The sequence below is a fragment of the Centruroides vittatus genome, unplaced genomic scaffold, assembly GCF_030686945.1.
Source record: "Centruroides vittatus isolate TY-2023 unplaced genomic scaffold, ASM3068694v2 scaffold_2520, whole genome shotgun sequence".
NCBI lineage: Eukaryota > Metazoa > Arthropoda > Arachnida > Scorpiones > Buthidae > Centruroides > Centruroides vittatus.
This window is the reverse complement of record NW_027122689.1, coordinates 231,762-259,207: the sequence shown is the minus strand read 5'-3', so window position 1 is coordinate 259,207 and position 27,446 is coordinate 231,762. Positions and strand designations below refer to the sequence as shown.

The window sequence follows — 27,446 nt, the reverse complement described above, 5'->3', positions numbered from 1 at the left end:
AAGTAAGAGTTTTTAACTTTTATTCTATAAATGGTTACTGGGCTAGGCTAGGCAATTTTATCGTAAAAAAATAGTGAGAAACTGAGACTACCTAGTTAGTTAAATAGTTAATTAAATTAATGAGTATCAGTATCTTAGATATATGATGATATGAATGTATATGATTCATGACTGTGGTGATAATAACTAACTACTAGACTACTACTAATTACTTACTGACTACTTCACTAACACTAATAATTAAATTATGTATAAATAACTACAGACTGATATGTAGAGCCTATATATGAAAACTGGTAAGACTGATAGCCGCTTAGCCACTGATTATCCGTCCTTACATTATTATAATATATTAATATAAATTAATTAGTAGAATTACCTTTGCTATTATTTAACTTAAAGATTACATTAAATGTTTAGTTAGATTATAATTATAAAGTTAATTATCTCTATCTCAAGTGTTAAACTGAACCAAAGTTAAGTTTACTACCTAAATGTGTAAGACGTTTTACTGATTTATAGTGACCAGTCTAAATAATAAAAGTTTCTTAAGTATTTTTTAAAAAAATGTTTTATTTTCTTTAAAAAAACCATAAATTGTTGGATAGATAGATAGATAACACTTTATTTCACCAAAAATACATCTGCGCTGGATCTGCGTGGATCCAGCTGGAATGATGTTGGTCCAGCAAAAATCCAGCTGGATTGATAACACTGCTGGATTGCAATCCCTACATATGACAGGGGTGGGCAAGCAAGAGTTCAGTATGAGCCAAAATGTAGGTTTTGCAAAATGCATGGGAGCCGCAGTTCTGTACTGTCATGGCAGATAGTATGGTAAGGCGCACGATTTTATTATATGATATAAATATAATATAAAACAAATACTTAATTTTTTTTAACAAACATATTTTCACAGAATTATAAAAATAAAATTGTAAAAAGAATAATAAAAAACAGAAATTAACACTTTCAGCAAGAGCTGCATGTAACTCAAAAAGAGCCACATTTGCCCATGTCTGTCATATGATTTCTGTCCTTTACAATCATCCTTTCTGTTTATCACCTGATCATCCTTTTTTCAATCAGATTTTTTACATTTATTCGAATTAAAGCATATTCGTTTAATTTCTTTAAATATCATTATTCGAAGTCTAAGACTTTGGCACGCATTAACATCTTTAAAGCTAAGTATGCTTACAATATGGCACGTGGACTCAAAAAGGTTCACCATCCCTGGGTTAGAACATGCATCCTCACTGTTTCTTCTGTTTGCTGAAATCAGAGACGTGATATCAATAATCATTCTTCTTGCTGTTTTTTAATTTTTACAACTTTAATAAATTTAACTCTAAAAAGAATAAAAATTACTATTTGTCTATTGTTATTTAGATAATTTCATTCAAAAATGCGATTTTGATCGCAATTTCTGACTGGCGTCCTCTTAACCCATAAGTACCAAATTTACATATTAGTCAATAGCAAATAATAATCAGTAAATGAAATTAAAAAGAAGAAAGAAAATTGTCACAATTTTTTAATGGGATATTTTGGCCTGATGACTTTTACAAATGTTTTCAGTATCTGGTCTTATATGTGAAATAGCTACTCTCATTTCCTCTTCTATATTTGTCAGCCTTTTATGTTTCTTTGTCTTAGTATTTGTTAATGTTGAAAAACCAAGCTCACATAATTATGATGCTGAAAATTATAATAAAATTTTAATTGCTTTTCCAGAAATAGTTTTAAACTTGGTTTGAACAGAAATCCAAATTCTTCAACTGTTATTTCAGAAAATTTCATTTTGAGAGTACGATCTGTTGACAATGTAATGAATTCTTCCTCTTCTTGTAATGACAACTCATAACTTGTTGTGTTGACTGCAGAAAATAGATTTTGTATTCAATCATATTTTTTGTTACTCAATATGAGAAAGTATTTTGCAATTTTTTCTTCTAATAATGCTAAATATTGTGTTACATGTATAATAAGAAGTATTTCATTGATATTGTTTTATTTTGGACTGAAGGAAACATTTCTGTTGTCCTTTTTTGAATTATGTGCATTCTTTAAAGTGATATTTTTTTTTGAAATGCTGACAGTTTGTCAGTGGATGTTAGAATATTTTCGTTTTTACCATGCATACCAGTATTCACATTATTTAAATAATTGAAGATATCAGCTAAATATGCCATTTCAATACACTGAATATCATTTGTAAGAAAAGTTTTTAAAATATTGTTTTCTTCTTTTTGAAAAAATGTTGACAATTCATCTTTAAGTTCTAAAATTTGGTTCGGCACTACCTTGCGATGACCACTTAATAATAACCGCCTTACCTCAATATGTAAAAGTAAAGATTCGTGCTGTGCTCTCATAGATACACAAAGTTTATTAAATAGGCATGTTTATAAGGGTCGCAATTTGATATAGTTTACATTATTTACAATTTGGTCTAATACTGATTTTAATGTCTTAGGTAATGTTTTTGAGACAAGTGATTCTTGGTGTAAAAAACAGTGTGTAGATATGATGATAGAATTTTTCTTTTTTGCAAAAGTAATAAATCCTTTAATAGAACCAACTATTGAAGAAGTACCATTGGTACAGATTCCTACACATTGGTGCCATGTTATGTTAAATTTATCTAAATATGACGAAATGGAGTCAAAAATATCCTGTCCTGTTGTGCGTTCGGTAAGTTGCCTGCAGCATAAAAATTGATTAATTATTTTGTTTTCATCAATGAAATGAACAAATTCTAATACGTGAGCTATACCGCTGATATCAGTGGACTCATCAAGTTGTAAAGCCAAAGTATTATTCTGAAAGATTATTAGTAACTGTTTTCTCAATATCATCTGACATATGCATAATTCTATTTTTTATTGTGTGGTCTGAATGAGGAATTTTCATAATTTGTTTTTTTTTTGCATCATCACCAAACATAATTTGAACTATTTCAGAACATGCCGGTAAAATCAGACGCTTTGCTATGGTGTGTGGTTATAAATTTTTAGCAGTTATTTTGGCAACTTTATATGATTCAATTTGTGCTTTACTAGATACTGTTACTATTTTTTTTTTTTTTTGATTAATTTGATTATTCAGCAATCTTTGAAAATAATTCTTGTCTTTGGACTGGAGATTGGTGTGTTTAGATGTAAAATGCTGTTTTAATTTTGCTGGTACCATTACACTATTACAAAGCTTTTCCTCACAAACCACGCAAAGGGAAATTTGAAATTCATTTTTGTCAATATAAGTGAACTCGGAACCTAAATAATCATTGGAATATTGTCTATTGACAGTTTTTTATTTTGTTCTCTGTATTGTGAGTATCATTATTGATATTGCTAGTGCAAGTACAAGCATAATTATATTTTTGTTTTAGAAATTTGTCCATTTTGCTGTTTCGAATAATTATTTGTAATTCTTTGGAAGATAGATAGATAGCTATTTTAATTTCTAGAAGACTAATTGGTCTCAAATGAACTTTTACCAACAATTACAAAACAATACATTTTATGACACTGACAATCTGTATAAAACATTGGACTCACTTGAAAAATAATGAAAATAACAGTAACCTTTTTAGCAAGAAACATGTCTGTACAAGTCGATTGTTGTCATTCAACTGTTTGCACACGGGCTCTGCCTACACGTGAATGCAGATTTGATTCATGTTCTAATAGCAATCAGTTATAAAAATCGATAAAAACCTACATAAGTAGAAGTAAAGACGATAGAACTAAAACAATGACTTTTTCTTTTTCATTTTCATTTTCATTTTAATAACCATTTTAATTTTTCACGGATTTTCAAATTTTGACAGAACACTTTCTCTACGTTTGCAGGCACCAGTGTTCCACGGAACATTGGTTAAGAACCACTGGGCTAAAGCTATGTATGCATTCTATTGTGAATATGCATGTATATTTAATTGATTTTGAAATTATTGAAACAATAGATTTTAGTGAAAAGTGTACAAAATAATTAAATGCTTTTTATAAAAATAAAAAAATTTAAATTCTTTCTTCATTGGCAATGTTTATACAATGTTCGAATGACCTTGAATGGATGTCCAATAAATCAATGTGTAATTGGTAAAACCAAAAATGAAGCTGCCTCTATGGCATGGAAACTTCTCTTATAAACAACTAAATTGATGGAAGATTTTAAATTAAATGATATTTGTGTGAGTTATCAGACCAGATAATGACTTCAAATTTCATTGTATGCATATTTCTAATTATCCGATTGAAAATATATGCAAGATGCCATTCTCTTGGCCAGGGACTAGAATTAACTTTGAATTACTTGATACTTCGAATTATCTAATATCAAAATAACAAGGTTTACTGTAATAAAAAGTAAAGTATTCTGCGGAGTATTTTTACATTCACTAAATCTGGAATTATAACAGTGTTTCTTTTATTATTTGATTATTATTGTATTTATGAAAAATGTTTCTGAAATATTACATTCCATTTTACATAATACAATAATAAATTAAACATGCTATCTTTCTTAGGTTTTGAATTTTCTGATTGTTTGTTTTCATTCATTACTAAAATGAATTTGAACAAAATCATGAAATGCTTAAATATTTTACTTTTAAGGCAGCAAATTTTATTACTTCTTATAGTAATAAAATTTGCTGCAATTTATTTTAATACTTTTTGTAAAAACAGTTTATACAAAACAAGAATAAAGTTGAAATGTACTGTTAACAAAATTCTTTAATTTGTTAAAGAATGAACATATTTATAATTTAGATTCTTAGCAATCTCTGATTTGTGTTCTCAAGTAACAGTGTTAATGTGAAGTATTTTAATGTTCAAAAAAATTTTAAAAATTAGAATATTTTATTTTTTTAAAAAATCAATCTTTTAAAAAAGACTTCCTAAAATTAAAAACTTCAAGGGTTAATACAGAAGATAACCATCGATTTTACCTATAACCACATTTAATCAGAGACAAAAATTACTAAGGATTACAACTGTTAGCCTTTATTACATTACAATGCATTTCGGATGCAAAATTTGTTTTACTTGCACCCCTCCTTCAGGTAATACATAACTACAACAGGGAAACATACATATATATTATATATACATTATATATATATATATTATATTACATATACATATATATATAATAACGAACCAACCTTTTTTTGTTAAAACATACAGTGCTCCACTGTATCGATGTTCCTATCCCCGAGGCATCATTCTAACAGCCTTTTGTCTGTTTACGTGCTATTTGAACCTTACCAGTGCTGTAATTTGAAATAATTTTGTAACATCTGTATGTTTCCCTATTGTAGTTATGTATTACCTGAAGGAGGGGTGCAAGTAAAACAAATTTTGCATCCGAAATGCATTGTAATGTAATAAAGGCTAACAGTTGTAATCCTTAGTAATTTTGTCTCTGATTAAATGTGGTTATAGGTAAAATCAATGGTTATCTTCTGTATTAACCCTTGAAGTTTTTAATTTTCAGAAGTCTTTTTTAAAAGATTTGATTTTTTTTTTTTTTTTTTTTCTTTTCTTTAAATATATAAAAAATTGCACCACAAATAAATATATATTTATGTTACTTATAGAATATTTTACTTAAACATTGAATTATTTTTTAAAAAATCAAATTTTTATCTCTCTGAAAATTCTTATTGTACAACAATTTTAATATGAAGAATTAATCGTTTAAAAATTGTTAGATTAATAATGATTTTATATTAATGAATTATTTTATTGTAATTTTTTTTAAATGATTAACAATAATAACATTTTCATCATATAGAAATACCAACATTTTAGTTGATTTCTTATTGTTAAATTAAATTGTTTCTTATTGTTTTTATTTAACAATAAGAAATCAAGTAAAATGTCAATGTAAAATTGAGATACACTGCTAAAGAAGTATTTTGCATTTAATTTGTTGAAGAATGAGGAATGTTTTTTTTCAACATTTAATTTGTTGAAAAGGGAGTTGATTTATTTTGAGTTTTTTTTTTTTTTTAGAAAATTTTGGGATGAATCCCAAAATGTACAGGGGCTTGGAAGCAAAAGAGTTTATGATATTGTTAAAATAGTTTTGAAATGATGTTACATTCTTTGTAGTATTGTTTTTGTAAGCTAAAGTGAATATAGAGGTCACATGGATTTCCACTACATTTTCACTTGGTCCATTGTTTTCTACTGATATTTCTGAATTTTTTTTAAATGGTGAGAGAACTGTTTATAGGAGGAAATAACAACCTTTCAATATTGTAAAAACTTAATGATAGTAGAATAAAAAAAAATATGTTAAAGCAATAATGGTTTGAGGAGGTAATATTGGAGATTCCAGGAAAGTCCACTCAATGGAACAAATATATTTAATGGCTTGTTTAAAATTAAAATGATGGCATAAAAGACTTTTCGTAAACCTCTGTGAGCATTTGATGTTAACACTATCTAAAACTTCAAGAAACATTGCACAAGTATCAGACATAAATCCTTCCATTGGATAAGCATTGAGGTTGCAATTTATTGAAAGGCCAGATCTAAAAAATAATTGTGTTGGGAAATGAATATTTTTAATAAAATTGAAAAAATAATAAATTTCATTAGTAAAAAATTTTTGCAGGGATCTAGTGATAAGAAAGATTGCTCAGTGGATGACCAGGAAATATTAGACATATTAAAATCTTCACATAGAGTTAATTTAAACGGTAAAGCATGATCTATTGTTTTCAGGAAGCAGTATATTATTTGTAATACACATTCTCTTGTAGGGTGAGGGGCATAAACAAAAATTATAATATGAAATTTAAGGAATTTATCAATCAAGATGGAATCAAGGTATTCAAACATTTTCATTATTTGGGTTGAAGGATGGAAAATCATTACGATACCACCATTATGTTGGATTTCACAGCAAAGAGAAAGATGAAAAAATTCTAATTGATTTTATAAAATTTTTGAAATTGTGTTTCTGTGAGGTAATCCAGCTTTTGTTTAGAATGTATAAGTTATAAAATACACTGAGAATAGTTGGAAGTGAGAGAGACTTATTTTTGATAGATCTAACATTTTGCATAAAAATCTTGAAAGAATTAAGATGTAGTGAGATTTGTAACCTTTGTGTTTTATAACCTTAATAAGCTTTAAAACCTGAATGGTGTGAGGAAACACTTATTATAAAAAAAGGATTGAAAAAAGATGTAAGGAAAATTCTTATCTGTAAATGAGGAAAAAGTTTTGTAATACAACATCAGATTGTATAATACAGATTTTTAACACTCATCCAAGGTAGTGGACTTGTCCTGTCATCTTAAGTATGACAGGATGAGTCCACTATATTGGAGGTAAGGCAGGCCAAGCTGACTCCTCTAATTATGATGGTAGTCAGAATTTTCAATGAACTGCAGTTGAGGTGGTTGGCGATTTTACAACAAAACTGTTATCTCTAAGAGATAAGCAATTGTAAAAAAAATAACTTGGGTAGTCGAGTAAATTACAGAATATTCCAGAAGATCAATTCAGTCTACTTTGTAGTTGTTTAGAAAATCTTGATAATCTTGAGTAAGTCCACTAAGTGCATTTAAATTAATAATGCTGCAAATGAGGAAAAAAATTTTGTAATACACCATCAGATTGTATTACAAATTTTTAACACTCACACCATCGATGGTAGTAAGGAAGTTTGATAATGACTAAAGTTTTCATTAAGTCAAACCCCACTCAAGATATAGCACATGTTCCTCCTATGTTTTCACTTCCTTGACCTTAACTACCAAAATTTAATTGTATCAATGCCCTTACATAGAAATAATCCTGTTAAATTTTAAAATTTTTTATATATCCTGTCTTGAGATATAATTCAGAAACATGCATGCACAAAATTTTGTAAGGGGGTTTTTATTACATTGTTTGGTTCCTGGAATGTCAAAATATGAAAGACAAAAGAAAAATATGACTGATCACTATACTTTCCCTTTGTTATATTTCATAACAGCTGAGGCAAGTAACATGTATAGTGAATTATGTTGAAAAAAGTTTCCTTTTGTGGACTTAAGTTTTAATGTCTATATTGTTGATATTTGTAAATAATTATTTACTAAAGATTTTATTTAATAATTTTTAAATTTTAATTTTTTTTAGTTACTCTTAACAGAAAAATTATCAATTTTTGCTGCTGTGCTTAGAGTGTGTTTTTTATTATTTGAATCATTAAGAACACACATCAAATTCCAATTAGAAGTAAGTATATTAAGTTAAATTATTAGAAATTAGAAATGATTAGAATAATTAAATGTTATTTGTTAAAGTTAAAATGTTAACATTTTAAATAATTAATTTAGAATAATTAAATTTAAATAATTAAATTTTAAATAATTAATTTAAACTAATTTTTTAAATTAATTAAATAATTTATAGTAAAGTGTTTTACCTTTATTCTCCTCATAAATTTAGAAAAATATAAATGAAATGCTTGGTAATAAAAATTAATAGATGAGATTACATTTACATATGTATTATACTGAATATTCGACATAATCAATTTTAAGAAAAATGATAAATTAAATACATAAATTAATATCCAAATATTTATAAACAATACTTTTCATAAACATATTGCGAAATAAATTATATGTTATAATATACTCTGTGGACAATGAATTTATTAGTTACTCAAGGAAATAACATTTGGTTTACATATACAGTAGAGCATTGATTATCCGAATACCGATCAACTGAAACATCGGTTAACCGAAAGCATTCCAGTCGGCAAATTCAAATTTCTGCTAGTGCTGTGACGCTGCAATATTTGGCTGTCTTGGGCTACTCCAATATTATTTTTGTTGGTGTTTTAGCTGGCAGCTCTGGCGCACCACGAGAGAGTACTTAAGGACGTGCCAATATTTGAACGAGGCTTTTTTCCGTCGTGAGTGGCGAGTTTTGCTTGTTTTGTGTGGTGTTTTTCCGAGGACTGTGTGTCGGGACATGTGTCGTGCTGAATCAGAACGCTTTTGATACTAGATTAACTTTTGAAATATAATTTTTTTTTTTGTTTTTATACTTTTCAATATATTTATTTTGTTTGTGCGAGATAATTTTTAATAATACAATAACCATGATTATTATTTTAAAAAAATTTTGTTAGGCTTAACATTGATGAAAATTGAACGTGAAGCAACATGCAATGGAGAAAAATTTCAACATGGGATAGATTAGTATATTTTTTCGTACATGATCAGTTATCCAAACAACCCCAGTCCTGAATTGTTTCGGATAATCGATGCTCTACTGAAATAACTTTATTCTACAGAGATTTAATTGTAAGATCCTTGCCAATGTGTAATGCTATTTTGACAGTTTCTATAATAAATTATAATATACTTTGTTAGTTACTTTTTGTTTTCTGTATAAGAACCTTTTAAGTTATCATTTATTTTACATCTTTAATAAATTATATTGAGAACAGATAAGAAAATATTGAAAAAATAGATTTCTTTGCTAATTCACAAAAAATAGTGTCTAAAATCATAGTTGGCATCTTGAAGGATGCAAACTGCTTAAAATTTTTTTCTATATACAGTGTAATACATTACTCTATGGTACAGATATACTTGTATCTCTGCCATAAAAAAGCATTTTCTTTTTAAAAAATAGAATCTTCAGTAACTATTTCAATATGAATGTTGATCTTCTTTGGTCTCCTTCAGTCTGAAGTTACAAAAAAGATTCCCATATTAGCAATTACAATTGTATGCTGTAGAGAACATAAATTTTTTAACTTGCTGAAATTGAAAAAACACCAGGCACTCCAATTATCAGATGATAAAGAGAAATGGATTTAAGTGCAGTGCATAAAAATCAAGAAATATTACAGTGAATATAAAATGAGAAGCATATAAAGTGATAACGTAAATAAGAAATGACACCCCAGGATAAGAACAACAAAGAGTGAAAATAGCAAAGTGTTGATGAACACAGGTGATATTACAGAAAGGTGGACAAGATATTACTCTGTGCTGTATGAAAAGATATCTAACATGAATTTCTCTGAAAATTTGAAACCTGGAAGGGATGATATTTTTATTGAAGTTGAAAAGGCTATAACAAAAGTAAAAAATAACTGAAGTCCTGGGAATAATGGCATAACTGTTGACATGATGTAACTCTTAGGCAGCAAAATCATAGAAGAAGTCCATAAGATATGTAACCTATCTTGAAAGAAACAAAAGCAGCTAAAGAACAAAAAAATTAATACTAGTTACAAGAAAGACAACACAATAGAATATCAAAATTATAGACAGCTGTCCTTACCAATATCAGGGGTTGCTCTGAAAAATTTAAAAATATTACCACTATTTTGTCAGTTTTAAATTTTTTTGCCACTTCAAATTATTTATTGTTATCAGTTTTACTGACTAATTAATGCAGGTACTGGTAGTCTTATCAGTTTGTTGTATGGAAAGCAAAAGTAACATGTTAACTGTCACTTACAAGGAGAGGGCCAGAATTTGGTGAGCACATAGCTATTTTATCTATTTTCATATCACTTGTTATGTAACAGATCCAGACATAGTAGCTGACTTTTCCTGAGCCAATCTCATCCTTGCCACACTTCCCACTGAACACCTCAAATGGTTAGAGGCTATGCACATTTTAAATCCAACCTCACAACTACATGCATAAATTTTAAAGAGATGGTTTTGTCATTGGCCTGGCAAGAGTTGATTCACAAGTCATTCTAGCCACTTGTTGTGTCCAGGCAAATTAACTCATTGTGCATGCGCAACATGGCTTTTAGTAAATTTTTTGAACTTATAACCGAACTCTTATTTAAATGTTATTCCATAAACAAATAACCATCTAGGAATGGTTAAAATCCTGATGCAGAGCCCAGAAGGGGTTTGAAAAGTTTCATTTTTCATTGTTTCATTTATCACACTATAATTGGTTCTGAGTGCATCATTATGAGCACGTATCTTTAAACACAAACAGCTCCTTGTCCAAATAATAGGACCCACTTCTCAAACATTAGAATTTCAAAGAGGCCTCTGAAATTTTAATGTTTAGCTTATAAGAATTTGGAAGTTTCATGTCCAGGAGTAACAATAGCCGAGTAAGAGGCAACACTGAAGCAAGGTGATGTAGGTTCAAACCCTCAGAATTTTAGTTTAGAGTTAAATCTACAGAGACTTATTTTTGCTAAACAGGAAATGATATCACAATTTTTAATTTCTTGTTTTATAAGGTTTAAATGTGAGGAATAATAATAATAATAACTCTCCTGTGGTCACCACCTGGTCGTGGTAGGAGAGCCCAGTAATTTTACTGATCAATAGGGCAATGCAGGCTGGAGCACAAGCTCCTGGTAGGGACACCCATGCCAGTAAGGTCTATGGGGAGAAATGAAGCTAAGAGTGACCACACCCACATTCTGTGGAGATATTTATTATGGTGATAACTAGATCAAAGTGTGATACCGGCTCGGACGTCGCCCGGGTTAACAAGGTCCGCGTTCGTGGGTTAGGCAGAGGCTCACGTTCGAAAAATAGGCCACAGTCTCCCTTGGTTACCGGTGGTGAAAGCAGCACCGGCCCAAGCATGGCTACTGCAATGCCCTCAACAGATGTGAGGAACCAACCCAGCCTTGGTGTTTCTATGGCAATGCATCCACAGACCACAAAGGCTGGAAAACCACGCCAACAGATGAATTTGACAGTAGAAATGAACGAGTTTATCATCCGTACTTACTACACTATTACAAAAGTCGAAACAAACATGACAGCATACAGACAACAACTACACCATAAATTCACACAACAGTATCCTCATCTCACTGCCATCGAACAAAGGGTTGTTGATCAAAAAAGAACAATTATACACAACAACTTTATTCCACAAACAACACTTGAACTTATCAAACAACAGGTTGCTGATCAAATACATCAACAGACAGAAACATCTAACATTAATGAAGATCATGTAACCTGTCAGGATAATCCAGCAACAAGCATTGATAATAACACACATACAACAATTACCACTAATGATACTACAGACACTTCCTCATCCATCACTGATAACATAGACATAGATTTAGTTAATACGCTCTCACTTATATTTCAGGAAACACTCACTAAATATACAGGCACAGATCCCACACAACGACCACGAATACCAAAAATCAACACGTCCAAGGAAGTAGGAAAAACACTAAATTATATAAACACTCACTCACTACCACACTACATTCATTCAATTTATACACTCGCAGACATTCATACATTAGTTTATGCTGGGGCATGTCACAGTAGTGACACACCATGGACTGAAAGTACAGTCACAGACAAATACACAGAAAACAAAATTCTATCACAAGCCTGCCTGGCAGAGAAGAATAGAAACACAAATAAATGATATTAGACAGCAATTAGGCAGACTGACACAATACACTAAAAACAACATAACACCGAAATTAAGGAAACAGCTCAAAAACATTTTTAAGAAAATAAAAACACACACAAAACATGAACATCACAACACACGCATTACAGAATACATTGATACACTAAAACAAAAACTTGCTGCCAAAGCACGTAGACTCAAACGATACAAAACATGTACACTACGAAAACAACAAAATAAATTATTTACAAACAATGAAAAACTCTTTTACAGACAAATTAATAACAAAGCAAACACTGATACACAGCACAGTGGCACACCAACAGAAGAAGAACTCACAACATATTGGTCTTCTCTTTGGTCCAGTGCTGTCACGCATAATGCTGATGCAGGCTGGATCGAAGAGGAGAACAGAAACTTGCACAACATACCAACTATGCCCTGTGTTGAAATAAGCATACATGATTTCCAATACACTGTTAACAGAGCACACAACTGGAAGACACCTGGTGTAGACAACATTCACAATTTCTGGTACAAAAAGTTTACATCACTGCACCAGGAACAAGCTAAACACCTAACACACATCATCATCATCAATCCACAAGACATGCCAAATTTCTTACTCAGGGCATCACCTACATGAAACCTAAAAACAACAATACCACAGATCCCACACAATACAGACTAATTACATGTCTTCCAACACACTACAAATTATTGACATCCTGTATCGCAAACAAAATATACAAACATATGGAAGAACACGACATTCTTACGAAACAACAAAACGGTTGCCGTAGAAATCACAGGGGATGCAAAGAACAGTTACTCATAGATTGTCATTCTACGGCAAGCACACAAACAACACAGAAACATAGACATGGCATATATCGACTACAGAAAAGCATTCGACAGTGTTCCACACAGTTGGCTACTACATATTCTACACATGTACAAAATACATCCATCACTCATTGCATTCTTTCAAAACACTATGCAGCACTGGAGAACAACACTACATCTCAGGGTTCATAACACTTCCATACAAACAAACCATATCTTTATTAGGCAAGGAATTTTTCAAGGAGATTCCTTGAGTCCTCTCTGGTTCTGCCTAGCCTTGAACCCATTATCCAACATGTTAAACAACACACACTATGGCTACAATATCAGGCATGAAAAAACAACACAGTATACACTGTCACATCTCATGTACATGGATGACATAAAACTTTATGCATCCACACAAAAACAACTTCATCAACTCCTACAAATCACACATTCATACACCAAGGACATACAAATGGAATTTGGCCTAGATAAATGCAAAACACTTCACATAGAAAAAGGAATCCTGAAAAAAGAAGATTTTGCACTTGGAGACGTTATTGAATCCATGGAAGAGGGCGAGTTCTACAAGTATTTAGAATTCCAACAGGCCAAACTAACAGAACATGGACAAATAAAGCAAAGATTAATTAAAGAATGCCAAAGTAGGTTGAATATTATTCTCAGAACACAGTTAAATGCAAAACATACAGTCAAAGCAATAAACACATATGTCATTCCAGTACTTACATATTCTTTTGGAGTTATACATTGGACTCACACAGATCTTGAGCAACTCCAAAGGAAAACAAGGACTACACTTACTAAGCATAAACAACATCATCCTAAATCAGCCACAGAAAGGTTAACCCTTCCACGTAAAGATGGCGGACGTGGCCTGATTGACGTAGTTAACCTTCACTACAAACAAATACAGTCACTGCGAGAGTTTTTCTACAAAAAACAAGAAACATCACAATTACATAAAGCAGTAATTCTAGCAGACTCAAATAACACACTATTAAACTTACACTCACATCTTATGGACACGACACAACATATAAAAAGCATAGACACCATTAAGCAATCATGGGCTTGAAAGGCACTTTGTGGCAGGCATCCTTATGATCTAGCCCAGGATTTTGTTGACAAAACTGCATCAAACAGCTGGTTAGCTCGAGGATGGCTCTTTGGAGAGACGGAAGTATTCATGATCGCCATACAGGATCAGGTCATAAATACTAAAAACTACAGAAAACACATACTCAAAGATACAACACTCACAAATGACACATGCAGAAAATGTCACATCATGCCAGAAACTATACAACACATCACCTCTGGTTGCAAGCTCTTGGCACAGACAGATTATTTACACAGACATAACCAAGTAGCAAATATAATACACCAAGAGCTTGCAAAGAAACACAAATTAGTAAACATCCACGAACCATACTACAAATACATTCCACAGACAGTATTGGAAAACAACACGCACAAAATGTACTACGACAGAGCCATAATCACAGATAAAACAATTTACCACAACAGACCAGACATCACACTCATTGACAAACACAATAAAATCACATACATTATAGACATATCCATTCCAAACACTCACAATATACAAAACGCATGCACTGAAAAAATTAGCAAGTACACAGAACTCGCCCAGGAAATAAGGCGTCTGTGGAGGATGGATAGGGTGCTTATTGTACCTGTTGTTCTCTCCTCTACAGGTGTCATACCACACACACTACACAAAAGCCTAGGCATATTACAATTGAATAGAAACACATACATCACATTACAGAAGGCCACTATATTGAATACATGTCATATTGTGAGAAAATTCCTGAATACAGACACACACACTGATACACTTCTTTAATTTCTGTTTTGGTTACTATGCCTTGACTTTGGTCTGGCATAGTACACAGCCACCGGTGTTAACCAAATATATCTCACTTAACCCAACATAATAATGCTAATGATGTGGTAAAATAATAGTTACACAAAAAATTAACTAAACTAAACCAAAACTCAGAAGGTTTGAATCTACATTATCTAGTTCCAGTATCCAGTATCTTATTCACTTAGCTATTGCCATTCTGGGACATGGAACTTCCAAAGACTTATAAGCTAAACACTAAATTTTCAGAAGCCCAATTTTTGAAAGCAATTGAGAAGTGCGTCCTATTATTTGCTGGGTGGCATTGCATAAAACTGCTTTTGTTTTTTGGTGTCACTTTCTACTTTTCTTTTTGAAATTGCCATGTGACATCATGAAATTGCTAAATGTGTGGTACACAGGACTCCCATTTTATGGAAGCTCAACATTTTGCTGTTTTTCTTGAAGTGTGATTTTTGATTCAATTTCATGTTGAGCATCGAAACAAGTGGACTAGGATTTTATCACCACTTGCTATTGCCAGTATTATATTTTTATTGCCAATTTAATAAAAATATTGCCAAGTGGCAATTTTGGCACTATTTAGTGCAACTCCTTCAGTATTAGGAAAGTTATAATGATGATTCTGACAGAGACTTTAAGGCACCAAATAGGATAATGTTTGTATGATAAACAAGCAGGGTTTAGGAAAGATGGAAGTATTACACATTTATTCTACAAGTTATCATTGAAAACAAAAGGAAAGATAAGAAGGTTTATGCATGTTTCATTGATTTTAGGAAAACATTTGATTGCATAGATTGGAAAATTACATCATTAACATAGATAAAAACTTACTGACTTCCTACAAAGTATAAATGAAAATTCTGAAGGAGCAGTAAGAGATTCTGGAAAGTTTGGAAAGTGATTTAAGACGAAGAGAGCTGACCATACATCAATATTACTACATGGACATTTTAAAAGTAGCAGCAAATTAAATATTTTGAGGTTTATAATTTAATTAGAAGTACAAATTTTATGTCATTTTTTTGCCTTATCTTGCTTTACTTTAATAAACTATAAAAGAGGAATGCTTTAAATCACTTGAAAAAGTTATACAGGAAAACTAAAATGCTTTTCAGAGTTTGAAATTACCTGTTTTAGAATTTCACATCAGACTTAAATTGGTAGAGAGCAGTTTTATGCTACAATATTTAGAATTTGTAAAAAAATACTTAAATCAAAAACTTCGTGATGAATATTTTATTGAAAACTAACTTTTATTTTTGATTTTGTAAAATAATTTTATTAATTAATAATCCTCCAAACATATTTTTTGACATCTTAATCTCATATGTGAAAAAAGAAGTAAGCTTGGATATAAATTGCATTGTCCTAAAGTTTATATATTTTATTTCTTTGTTTATTCATAATTAATTATTATACAAACATAATTTTTTGTAATCATTACAAATGAATCCAAAAATATATAAATAAGTTTTTTTATTTAAAGTACACAATTTACATATAAACAGGAAAGCGATTTATTTTTACTAAATTTTATCTTTATTTTTTCAGATGTATTTAACTCGATTAATTGAAATAATAATATCAGAATCGTTAAAAGTTCCGTACGAACAGAGAGAGATAGCCTTAGATTCCATATCTCAATTATGGCACATTCCTGGTTTGGTAACAGAATTGTATTTAAATTTTGATTGCAGTCTGTATTGTTCTAATCTGTTTGAAGACTTGACTAAACTTTTATCAAAGGTCAGTTTATTGTTTAATGTTATATTTTGTTTAATTTCTTGTTTTGCAAATTTGTCTGTGTATTTATGTTAGTATGTGTGATGTAAAAAATATATATAAACCATTGAAATAAGCACAGATTATTAAATAACTTTCTAAAAAGATTATGAAAAACTATTTTATAGTATACTTATATATTGTGTGACCTTGTTTTACACAGAAACTGCCTATCAACAAGCATTATGTAAAATAAAATAATGCGTAAATTTGTTCTCCCTGAAGTAGTCCCAGACAATTGCCTAGACACTTGTGCAATCATTTAAAATTAACATTAAAATGTGTTTTAAATGTTTACTTATGATTTTACTATTACAAGTAACAGTTTCATTTAATAATCTTACTATGTAAAGCAAAATTTTATTATAGTGTATCAAGTACACTATTGTAGAAAACGATGTGAAGGCGAGTGCTTTTACTGCAATGAGGTAACATTTGATAGTTCTGTGTTTGGAGTGTTGTTAGAAGCTGAAGAGCAGTTTTCCAACTTAAGAGTTAGATTTGTTGGCACAAGGAGTGGGTTAACCTAACAATTTTACTTATTTTTTAAATTTATCTCCATTTTACCTGTACTAGCTTATGGTTTTATACATTTTAACAAAAAGAATTTTATTTCTATAGGTATACCATCTTATTTTTAAGATGTTATTACATTTATTCATTTATTTTTTAATTCATTTCAGTTTTACTTATTTTACCCCATAGTTTTAATAATTAGTTATTCCAGCTGTCACTATAATTATTTATAGGTAATTACATTTAAAAAAATTTTTGTACATGTGTGTTAAATATAATTTAATACATTCTGTAATTTCATACATAGTTTTTACTAATACACATAATAAAATAAGGACTGAAGAGGAGCATAGAGCCCAAAATGCATATCTGTTCTAAATTATAGAAAATAAATCTACTTTTTCCATCAAGGAGTGTTCCTATGTGATTTGTTCTCAATAGCAACTTTGTGCTAAGTTTCAAAGGACATATAATTAACTATTTACCATGTTTGAAAATGAAAATATACATACAGTGAAACCTCCATTAATGGAAACTTTCAAATAGTGGGCACCTCTACTTAATGGGCTGTTTTACAATCCTCAGACCCTTCAAACAGGACATCTAGTATATTTACTTGTAAATAGCAAACACTCTAAACAATGCATGTTGTCATCCATAATCTGCCTTATGAAAATAAAGTCTCACCTTCAATATTTTGAAAGAATTAATTACGTATGAAATATTTTAACAAAGAATCAGTTCTGTATAAATTTTAAATTTTTAAAATATTTTATTCATTTAGGGCTAGTTGCATGCATTCATTTTAATCTTAAAGTTAAATTCATAATTATCTCTCCAACTGCCGTATAACATTGGGTTATAATTTGGCAATAATAATTATAACTTACTAATAAATTTGGCACTAGAGGGAGGCGTTAGGTGCCATCTTGTATTAAATTTAATAATTATAATTTAATTAAGTAATTTTAGACTAGATGTTAGACAGTTTTGAAGTATAAAGTAATTGTTAAAATTTTAAAGCATTGTTTGATATAGTTTTCAGTTTATATATTCTCATCATTAATAACTCTAATTCTATTTTGTATATGTTGGTTACTGTCAAATTCTTTTATGTATGTTTATATTATCATCTAATTTATTATTCTTCAGATATTTTTAATGTAACAACAGATTAGTTGAGTTTTCAAACAAATAATCATTTGGTTATGATGATATTTATTAACATGTTTTAATTGTAATATTTTAGTGTATAGGAATAAATACAACAAATAAATGTGTGACCTGATGGACAAGGAAGCCAAGATGGCATGTTGATTCGGTCACGTGGGTGGCCATGTGCGTGGGTGATTGGGCGGATGGAGTGAGAGACAGCACGTTGGAAGTGACTCACGCAGAGACCAGGTTAACAAAATAGCCATTTATTTAAAGAAAAATTTAAAGAAAAATACATGGACTGCAGGAATCTAACTGATAAGGCTGATATACATAGATATACATGCTTTTGCGAGTGCTGAGATAGAGAGTTTAAAATAAAAACGTGTGGCGATAGATACCTGATGTAGTGGTGGGTCTTCCTCAGGCTGGAGCAACTTTGTTGACTGAAGTTGTAAAGTTTGGTGCCGAGGAGAAGAGAGAGTCCTATTTGTGGCATTTAACGTCGATTTGGCGGCAATGTTAATCCAAGGATGGGACACTCACTAATTCTGTAGGTGATCAGGAAAATCCAATAAGGTAAATGAGAAGGTGAAAGAGCAGGAGGCAATGTGTACAGTAAACCTGGGTGACAACTGCACTATCCGAAGAACTGGCGACAACTGATTAAATATTCGGTTTCTTGTTATATTCAACTGATAAACTTGAGACAATAGGTCTGGAGGTTATGAGAAAGCGTCACTTAGCTGCTGAGAACTTAAGGAACGATTAACTCCCAGGTGTGAAAGTTGACAGTTATCCGACAAAATGGTAGTGTTAGAAGGTTATGTTATAATTATAATTTAGTTATATAAATAAATTATGTAGTACTGAGTCTCACAAATATCTTTCAGTTCTCATTTATGTTTCTTAAATTCAAATTTGTACTATTTATTTTTACTTTTAGTTTTTAAATTCAAATTGAGGATGAAATAAATTTTTTATAGATCAGAATTCATCTCTCAGTTATTCGGATACACCATATGTAATAAAAGAAAGAATATAAATTTCTGATTGCATCAGCAAAAAGTTTATTAAATGATTATTCATAAAATGTAGATTTAAAATCTTACAATTGAATTCATACATATTAGCATATTTGGAAACCATTATTCACTATCATTCAGATTTACATTGTGTAATGTTTAACTTAATATTTTAAAGCCAAATGGTTGCAAATTATGTCAAGCTACGTTGTTACTATTATTATTAATTAAATGCAAAGTAAGTTGCCACTAGACGCAGGCATTAGGTGCCATCTTTTGCTAAATTTAATAATTATAATTAAATTAATATTTTAATAATTTAGAAGGTTCTGGAAGAAAGGAATCTGCTCGAAGCAGGACTCAATCCCGCAACACTATTGAGTTTGGATATTTATATTTGTATATTTAATTCTGGTATTTTTCAATAAAAAAGTTTCTTTCAAGATTTATGTGTGATTATAAGTATACTCTGAGTATATATTTTAAAATAATCTGAAAAAAAATATATTTAGATTTAGAAATGTTTTGGAATGTTTTTAAATTAGAAATGTCAAGCAGCCAGAAAATCTCAAATTTTTTAATTTATTTCTTTATAAATTTTATTAAATTAAATTTTAATATACAAATAACACCTTATCCTTGCCAAAAAATATATTTATTTGTATGTATGTTTGGTGTTTTGCTGAGTACTTTCTGATATTAAATTTTAATGTAATAATTTAATAAATTACATTTCAGAATGCCTTTCCAGTCTCAGGACTGTATTCGACTCATCTCCTGTCCCTAGATGCATTATTAGCAGTTATCGATAGTATTGAAAGTCATTGTCATTTTCGTATTTTAAATGGAAGTCAGTTGGAAATTGAAATTAAAAAAAATACTAAAAATACATATCAGGAAATTGGTAAGTTAAATGAAGTTATATTTGTTAATTAGAGTTGTTATCTAACAGTATCAAAGAATGATACTTCTTTTAAATACCAGTTTAATGCAGAAAAATGAGGAATTTTTAAAGAAATTGTCTCTCTGCACAAGGAAAGTACCCAATGACCATCTGTCACATGATTAATAGATGTGTGTGTTATTCTGTTAGGAATCATGGTTTTTATCATGTCTCTAATACTTGAAATATCTTGAAACACTTCTTTCAAATTGTAAAAGTTGTCAAATTTTAAACTTTTTACAACAACGTCGATAAATAACATACATACAAATATATGGGATGCTAATTAAGTAATAAGACTGATTATTTTCTACTCTTATGTTTATGGCACATCTATAACTTCTGTACAATTTGACTAGTACAAGGAGCTTTTCGTTTGAACAGATATAAAGACTGCTTGTAGCAAAGGAAATGTAATTTTACTGTTATGTTGTGTCAAAATTCTGGCAATGGAGCGATATGTTGTAATTGAATTTTACCGTAAGTTGGATAAAAGTGCAATTGAAACACATGAAAACTTGAAAATATTGTTGAGGTTTTATTCCCTGCTTGTGGTTCTGAATGATTTGCACAATTTTTAATGAACAAGAATCATTTGAACATGATCCCTGACTGGACAACCAGTTTCATCTGAAATGACAAAAATATCAAAATTTTCTAACTCATGAAGACTGAGTGATTGCTATTTACATAATCATCAAAATATTGAACATTAACAAAGGACCAATGCAAGTGATTTAAAAGATAAAAGTTTGGGAATGTGAATGATTTGTTGTCACATTGTGCCTCGCTATATGATCAATGAACAGAAAGAGACCAAAATGAACTAATGCTGTGAATTCCTTCAAGACAGCCCAGAAATTTTTGAAAAAAATTAGTTGTTAGTGTCAGATGATGATAGCTGGGATTTCCAGTATAACCAGGACACCAAAAAACAAAGTTTAGCAAGGTAGATGCCATCTTCACTCAAGTAGATTTGTCTCAGGAAGTCTCAGATCAAAATTCTGCTAATAAAGGCACTTCTCACTTTACAACCAAGTTACATTGTATGATTGGGTCATTATTTGTCAGTAAATGAGGAGTTTAATTGTTTTATTTATTCTTGATAAAGATAAACAGTCTAAAGGAAATTCCAACTTGATAATTTTGCCTTAATTTGCATCTCTTACATATTACAGAACATAAAAATAAAATTGGTAAAAATTATTAAAATGTTTCAGAAAAAATTAAAGTTCATTCATTTAAAAAAACTCATTCAGACTAAAAATTTTAGACATCAAATCCTTCAAAGGATGGTAATAGTTCTGGGTGATTAATGTCATCATCAGAATTATCAGTAGGGTTTTAGGAGCTGAAGATGGCCCAGGTAAGGGAGATGACTGTGAAGAAACCCCTTTACAATGAACTTCTTTCATACTTCTTTTCTTTTCTTCCTCTTCCAAGTGCTGCTGCACTTCCAACTTTGTTGCCATTCCTTTGATTCTTGATGCTTCCTTCAGATGAAGTCATGCTTTTTCTTTTTGCCAACATCTTATAAGTTGAGATGTACAGTGAAGTTTAAATTTATAAATGAAATATGTAGTTTTTTTTTAATATACAATAAAATATAAATACAACTTTCTCACAAAGGTAAATCCTTTGCTTTTGTTCTTCTTCCATCATTTTTCACCATCAGTAGTCCATTAAAATTTACAAAGATATGGAGACAACCTTTCTTTTGAGGCTACTGCCTCTGTAATAAAATATGCAAAATATGGTAAAGTGGAAGAAGAACAAAAGCAAAGATTTTACTTTGTGAAAAAGTTGTATTTATATTTTATTATATATTAGATATAAATAACTGTTGACCATGCTTTTTACTATTTTTACTGAAATATGTAGTCTTGGAGATTGCAAACACTTTGTAGTAAATATTGACCAACTGCAGGAATGAGACTAACACTACAAGAGGGGGATCTCCAAGATTCAGACTGAGAAGGGATTCCTCATGGTAGTTAGCTGGTCATAAGTCCAAGCAGTCATTAGACAAGTAGGTCATTAAGTGAGAGTGGATGTAGTGTTCTTGATGTCAGAAGACTTGTTCCTTTAAGCACTAACTTGTAATGACTATTGAATATCAGCACCTAGATCATTGAGATTTGAATGTCTGGCCCTCTCCTTGTTAGCAATAGAAATAATTTTTTTATGAATAATTCCAAACAATGCATTTGATCATGATGTTTAAACAGTCTTTCACAGATTCTGTCAAGTCAAAATTTTTGCTTTAGTCTACTGAAAAAAGATTAAAGTGAAAAAAGTCACTCCAAAAAATTCCCCAAATTTTCTGCTGGTCTATAAAACACAGTAGTGAACTGAAAATCGGAATCAATTGGGGACTGGGGTTGTTCAGATTAGGGATTTGTTCCGATTACGGTTTATGTACGAAAAAATATATTAACCTGTCCGATGTTCAAATTTTTCTTCGTTGCGTGTCGCTTCGTGTTGAATTTTCGTCGATTTTAAGCCTAACGAAAATTTTTATAATAATAATCGAGGCTATCGTATCGTTAAAAATTATTTCTGCATTTTGTACAAACAAAATAAATATATTGAAGAATATAAAAACATGAAAATTATACTTTAGAAGTAAATTTAGTATCAAAAACGTTCAATTCAGCACAACACAATCCGACTGAAAATCGTGTCGATTACCGGCGATTCTGATTACCGGGGTGCCGATTTACGAGTCTCTACTGTATCCCCAATCTGGAAATGCCAGATGGCATTGCACAAAACTTTGGTTCTCAACATCACTTCCTACTTTTCTGCTCAAACTTGCCGAGTGACATCATGAAATTGCTAGGTGTGTAGTTCACAGGATTCCCATTGTACAGAAGTTTGACATTTTGCTATTTTTTACTGAAGTGTGATTTGTTATTCAGTTTCATGCCAAATGTCAAAATAAGAGAACTAGGATTTTCAAAGTCAACAAATTATTACATAAATAGTTTGTTCTTCACAGGACTAACCTAATGATTTAAACAAATGTAGAAAGAAAGAACAACAATGTTCAAAGACAATCTAAACAATACCATAAATTTTGATCTAGCATGTGTTTATTGTTTAATATTCTTTGTTTTTTCTATTATGTCTATATTTAATTTGTGTCTATATTTTTTTTTACTTTATCATTATTTTTCAAATATCCATATGTGAGTCTATATCCTTATAATTCTTGGTATTAATCAAATTATCTGTAAAGCCGAACAACCACCAGAAAAATAGCCTAATGAAATCTAAAGCCAATCAACTACCAGAAATAACCTTAATGAAGTTTGGCTTTACAAATTTATTGGGTTTTGTGAGGTTTGTTTGTGTACAAATTATCTGTATTTGAAATTGTGTGTTGTTTGTAAATCTTTCCTTTAATATTATTGGATATATCTTGTTCAGTATGTTCCTTTAATCAAATTTGCACCCATCTTGTTTTCACATCTTTTTGTAAATTTAAAGTTCTAAATACATCTGAAATCAAGTAAATAGTTTTAACAAAACTTAAGTAATACAGTAGAGAATCGTTTATCCGAACCCCGGTTATCCAAATCGTCAGTTATCCGAACGCTTTCCAGTCGGACTGTGTCGTGTTGAATTGAACGTTTTTGATACTAGATTTACTTCTAAAGTATAATTTTTATGTTTTTATATTTTTCAATATATTTATTTTGTTTGTACAAAATAAAGAAATAATTTTTAACAATACAATAGCCTCGATTATTATTATAAAAATTTTCTTTAGGCTTAAAATTGACAAAAATTTAACACAAAGCGACACACTACGGAGAAAAATTCAACATGAAGCAACACTCTACGGAGAAAAATTCAACACAAAGCGACACGCTACAGAGAAATATTTCAACATCGGCTAGGTTAATATATTTTTTTGTACATAATCGGTTATCCAAACAAATCACTTATCCGAACAACCCCAGTCCCCAATTGATTCGGATAAACGACTCTCTACTGTAGTTCTTCTTTTGGGAAGCCATTCTCCAAGCCAACTTATTTATTTTAAATTAATATTAAATAATTTAAAATATTCTGGAAGAAAAGAATTGGCTCCAAGCAGGACTCAAATTTACAACTTCCACTTACCATGTTGATGCATTGCCAGTTACACTACCTGAGCCTGTAGTTCTATTTCCTCTTCCAGACATATTCTAAATTATTCAATAAATATTAATTTAATTATAATTATTAAATATAATAAGAGATAGTGCCTAACTCCTTTCTAGAGTGACAAATTATTTAATAATTAATTAAATATGATTGTGAAAAAGTATTACTGATGTAATCCGGTGGAATGTTTGGCCCTTTTATTTAGGGAAATGCGTTTTAGGGCAAAGAGAAGCAAAGAATGTCTGAAATGCATTTTCTTCATAAAGATAATTGGAGTTGGAATGTGGCTTCCTATAAGAGAAACTATTACTTAGGTTTTATTAAAACAATTATATATAAAAGGAAGTAGGTGAGAAAAGAAAAACTAATTCAACCACTGTAATTCAGAGTGAATTAAATACAAATTCTTTTATTTCTGTATAACATCTCTGTCTATTCAATTACAAAGTTGGAGGATTTTAATTTATCAGATCTTTCAACATTAATTTTACATATACTGTTAGATATACAGAAGAGAAGGAAACATATTTACTCCACAAAAACAGTTTGTTCTCATTTTTAGTTCTTACGAAAACAAAACAACACATATTTTTGAAGAGAGTTTTGGTCATCTCAGAAAATCTGGAATACCAAAAAAATTAAGGGACTATCAAAAACAAGTAAAAAAATTTTGGGGACTAATCTTCCTGAAAATCAATATTTTTTTTTTAATGTGGAAATTTCAGGGAAAATAATTTTTTTGCTTTATTAAAAATTTTTATAAAAAATATTTTATAAATCTAAATGAAATTTTATTCGCAGGGAAATAAAAAATACATATTTTAAAATAAAATTTAACTCTTAGGTTTTCTGTGTCATCTACTAACATGTCATTTGCAGCTTCCCACATTCAGTAAGAAACATCTATTAAGAATGATTCACACAAATATCTAAATCATTGTAAATTAATATTTTAAACTCAATATAGAAGAAATAACAGTTATTTCTTGAATGTTACTCATTGTCTTGCATGCAACTAACTCTAGTTCTGATAAATTTATTTCATAAATAGAAATTGTTATGTAGATTATTATAATAATATTATGTATTAATATAATAACAATACTATTGATTAATTTTAAATACTATTATTTCTCTATTTACTAAAATACAAAATGTTATTTTACTTCAAGTATAATGCATTCTAATACAAATTATTTTATAATAAACATCTCTCTTAAACATTTTCATTTGTGATTATTAGATGATAATGTTCAGATATTTCAAAAAAGTAAAAATTAATATAATTTTATTTTATGTCAAGAGAAGCATTTAATAAATGATGTGTAAATATTTATTTTAAAATTATGTTTATTTTGTAACATGTAGAAAACGGACAAGATGAAAAAGAAAATGAAGATTTACCAATTATAACAAATCATTCTGGGTATTTGTTGGGACAGTTAGCCATTTCTGGAAAATTAAATAAATCGACCAAATTAAAAGGAACCAAGATAGATTTTCAGTTTAGTTGTGGCAGAAGAAAATTGGCAGACAACATTCCGAACCATAAAGAAATTACTGACATCAAGAATAAAAAAAAGGTACATTAATACTTTAACACGTTTATTTATCAAAATAATTAAAAAATTTTTATGAGGATAATTTTTTTTTATTTTGATTAATTTTATGAAAAAAATAGTCAACTTAAAATTTAATGTTATGAAAATAGTGTAAATTACAGGGCTGTGGAGTTTAGGTATTTTAGTCAGAGTCATCAAAAATCCACCAACTTTAACTCCTTTATATTTCCCAACTTGTTTTATATATAAAATAGTAAAGTATTGCAATTGTATCAAATTTGACCCACTGAGTTTTTTGCAAATCTGTATGTTTGGAGGTTTCCTGAACCCAAAAAATATCAAATAAAGAGTGAAAATCATGCATGCATGTGTTGACATCTAATTTGTTTAATTTCTTTATTCTCAGTTCTGAGATATTAAACAATATCTCAGAATCGGTAAAGTTTAAGAAACTAAATTTGGCACAGTAGCTTGTGTATAAAGAGGCATTAATACTGTTAAATTTTGGTTCTTAATTAAAGATAGACAGGTTGGAGATATACTCGTACAGGTAGTCTAGGTCATATCTCCAGTGTGGTAGGACTTAATGACTATTTTACTCGTTATTAGTGTTCACAATTTTTTATAAAACTCATCTCTACTCTCAAAATTAAGCTTTATAAATGTTATATGAGATGTTAGAATGTTTATGGGGGCATGATTTAGTTCAACCACTTTGAAGCTTAATAACTCCTATGTTAAACCATTTGACTCCGATTTAAAAACCCCAAAAAGTTATTAGGATTCAAACAGGGTGAACAAAATCGTACCCCCCACACACAATCTAACATCCATACATACAGAGAGAAAAACTCGAATCTTTTGCATGTCTCGGCATTTTAAGGTGTCCTGAGTCCAAAAATGTAAAAATTTGAGAGGAGTCATTTTTTGACTGATTGCTACACTTTCCCTCTGTTATATATAACAGCCAGGAAAATAAAAATTATCGAATACATATTCATATATTAACTGTGTCATTACTTAGAGGAGTCTTTTAACTTTTGAATAAAGAAGTTTCTATGTTCTATCTTTTATTAGAACTCCATTTATTGAATCTTTTATTCTGTGGTCATGTGATGATCAGAATTCCAGGTCTATTTTGGTAAC

The 27,446-nt window shown here is 29.9% G+C and overlaps 1 protein-coding gene across 1 annotated transcript in view; it reads left to right on the top strand.

Moving 5' to 3' along the window:
• The window catches only part of garz (Sec7 domain-containing protein garz), a 170,712-nt gene that overhangs the window by 39,126 nt on the left and 104,140 nt on the right, over window positions 1-27,446 (top strand). Inside the window, exons 10-13 of the mRNA XM_067285351.1 lie at window positions 8,151-8,249; window positions 16,714-16,908; window positions 20,379-20,544; window positions 26,107-26,321. Coding sequence (XP_067141452.1) covers window positions 8,151-8,249; window positions 16,714-16,908; window positions 20,379-20,544; window positions 26,107-26,321 — 675 coding nt within the window. The remainder of the gene's footprint in view (window positions 1-8,150; window positions 8,250-16,713; window positions 16,909-20,378; window positions 20,545-26,106; window positions 26,322-27,446) is intronic.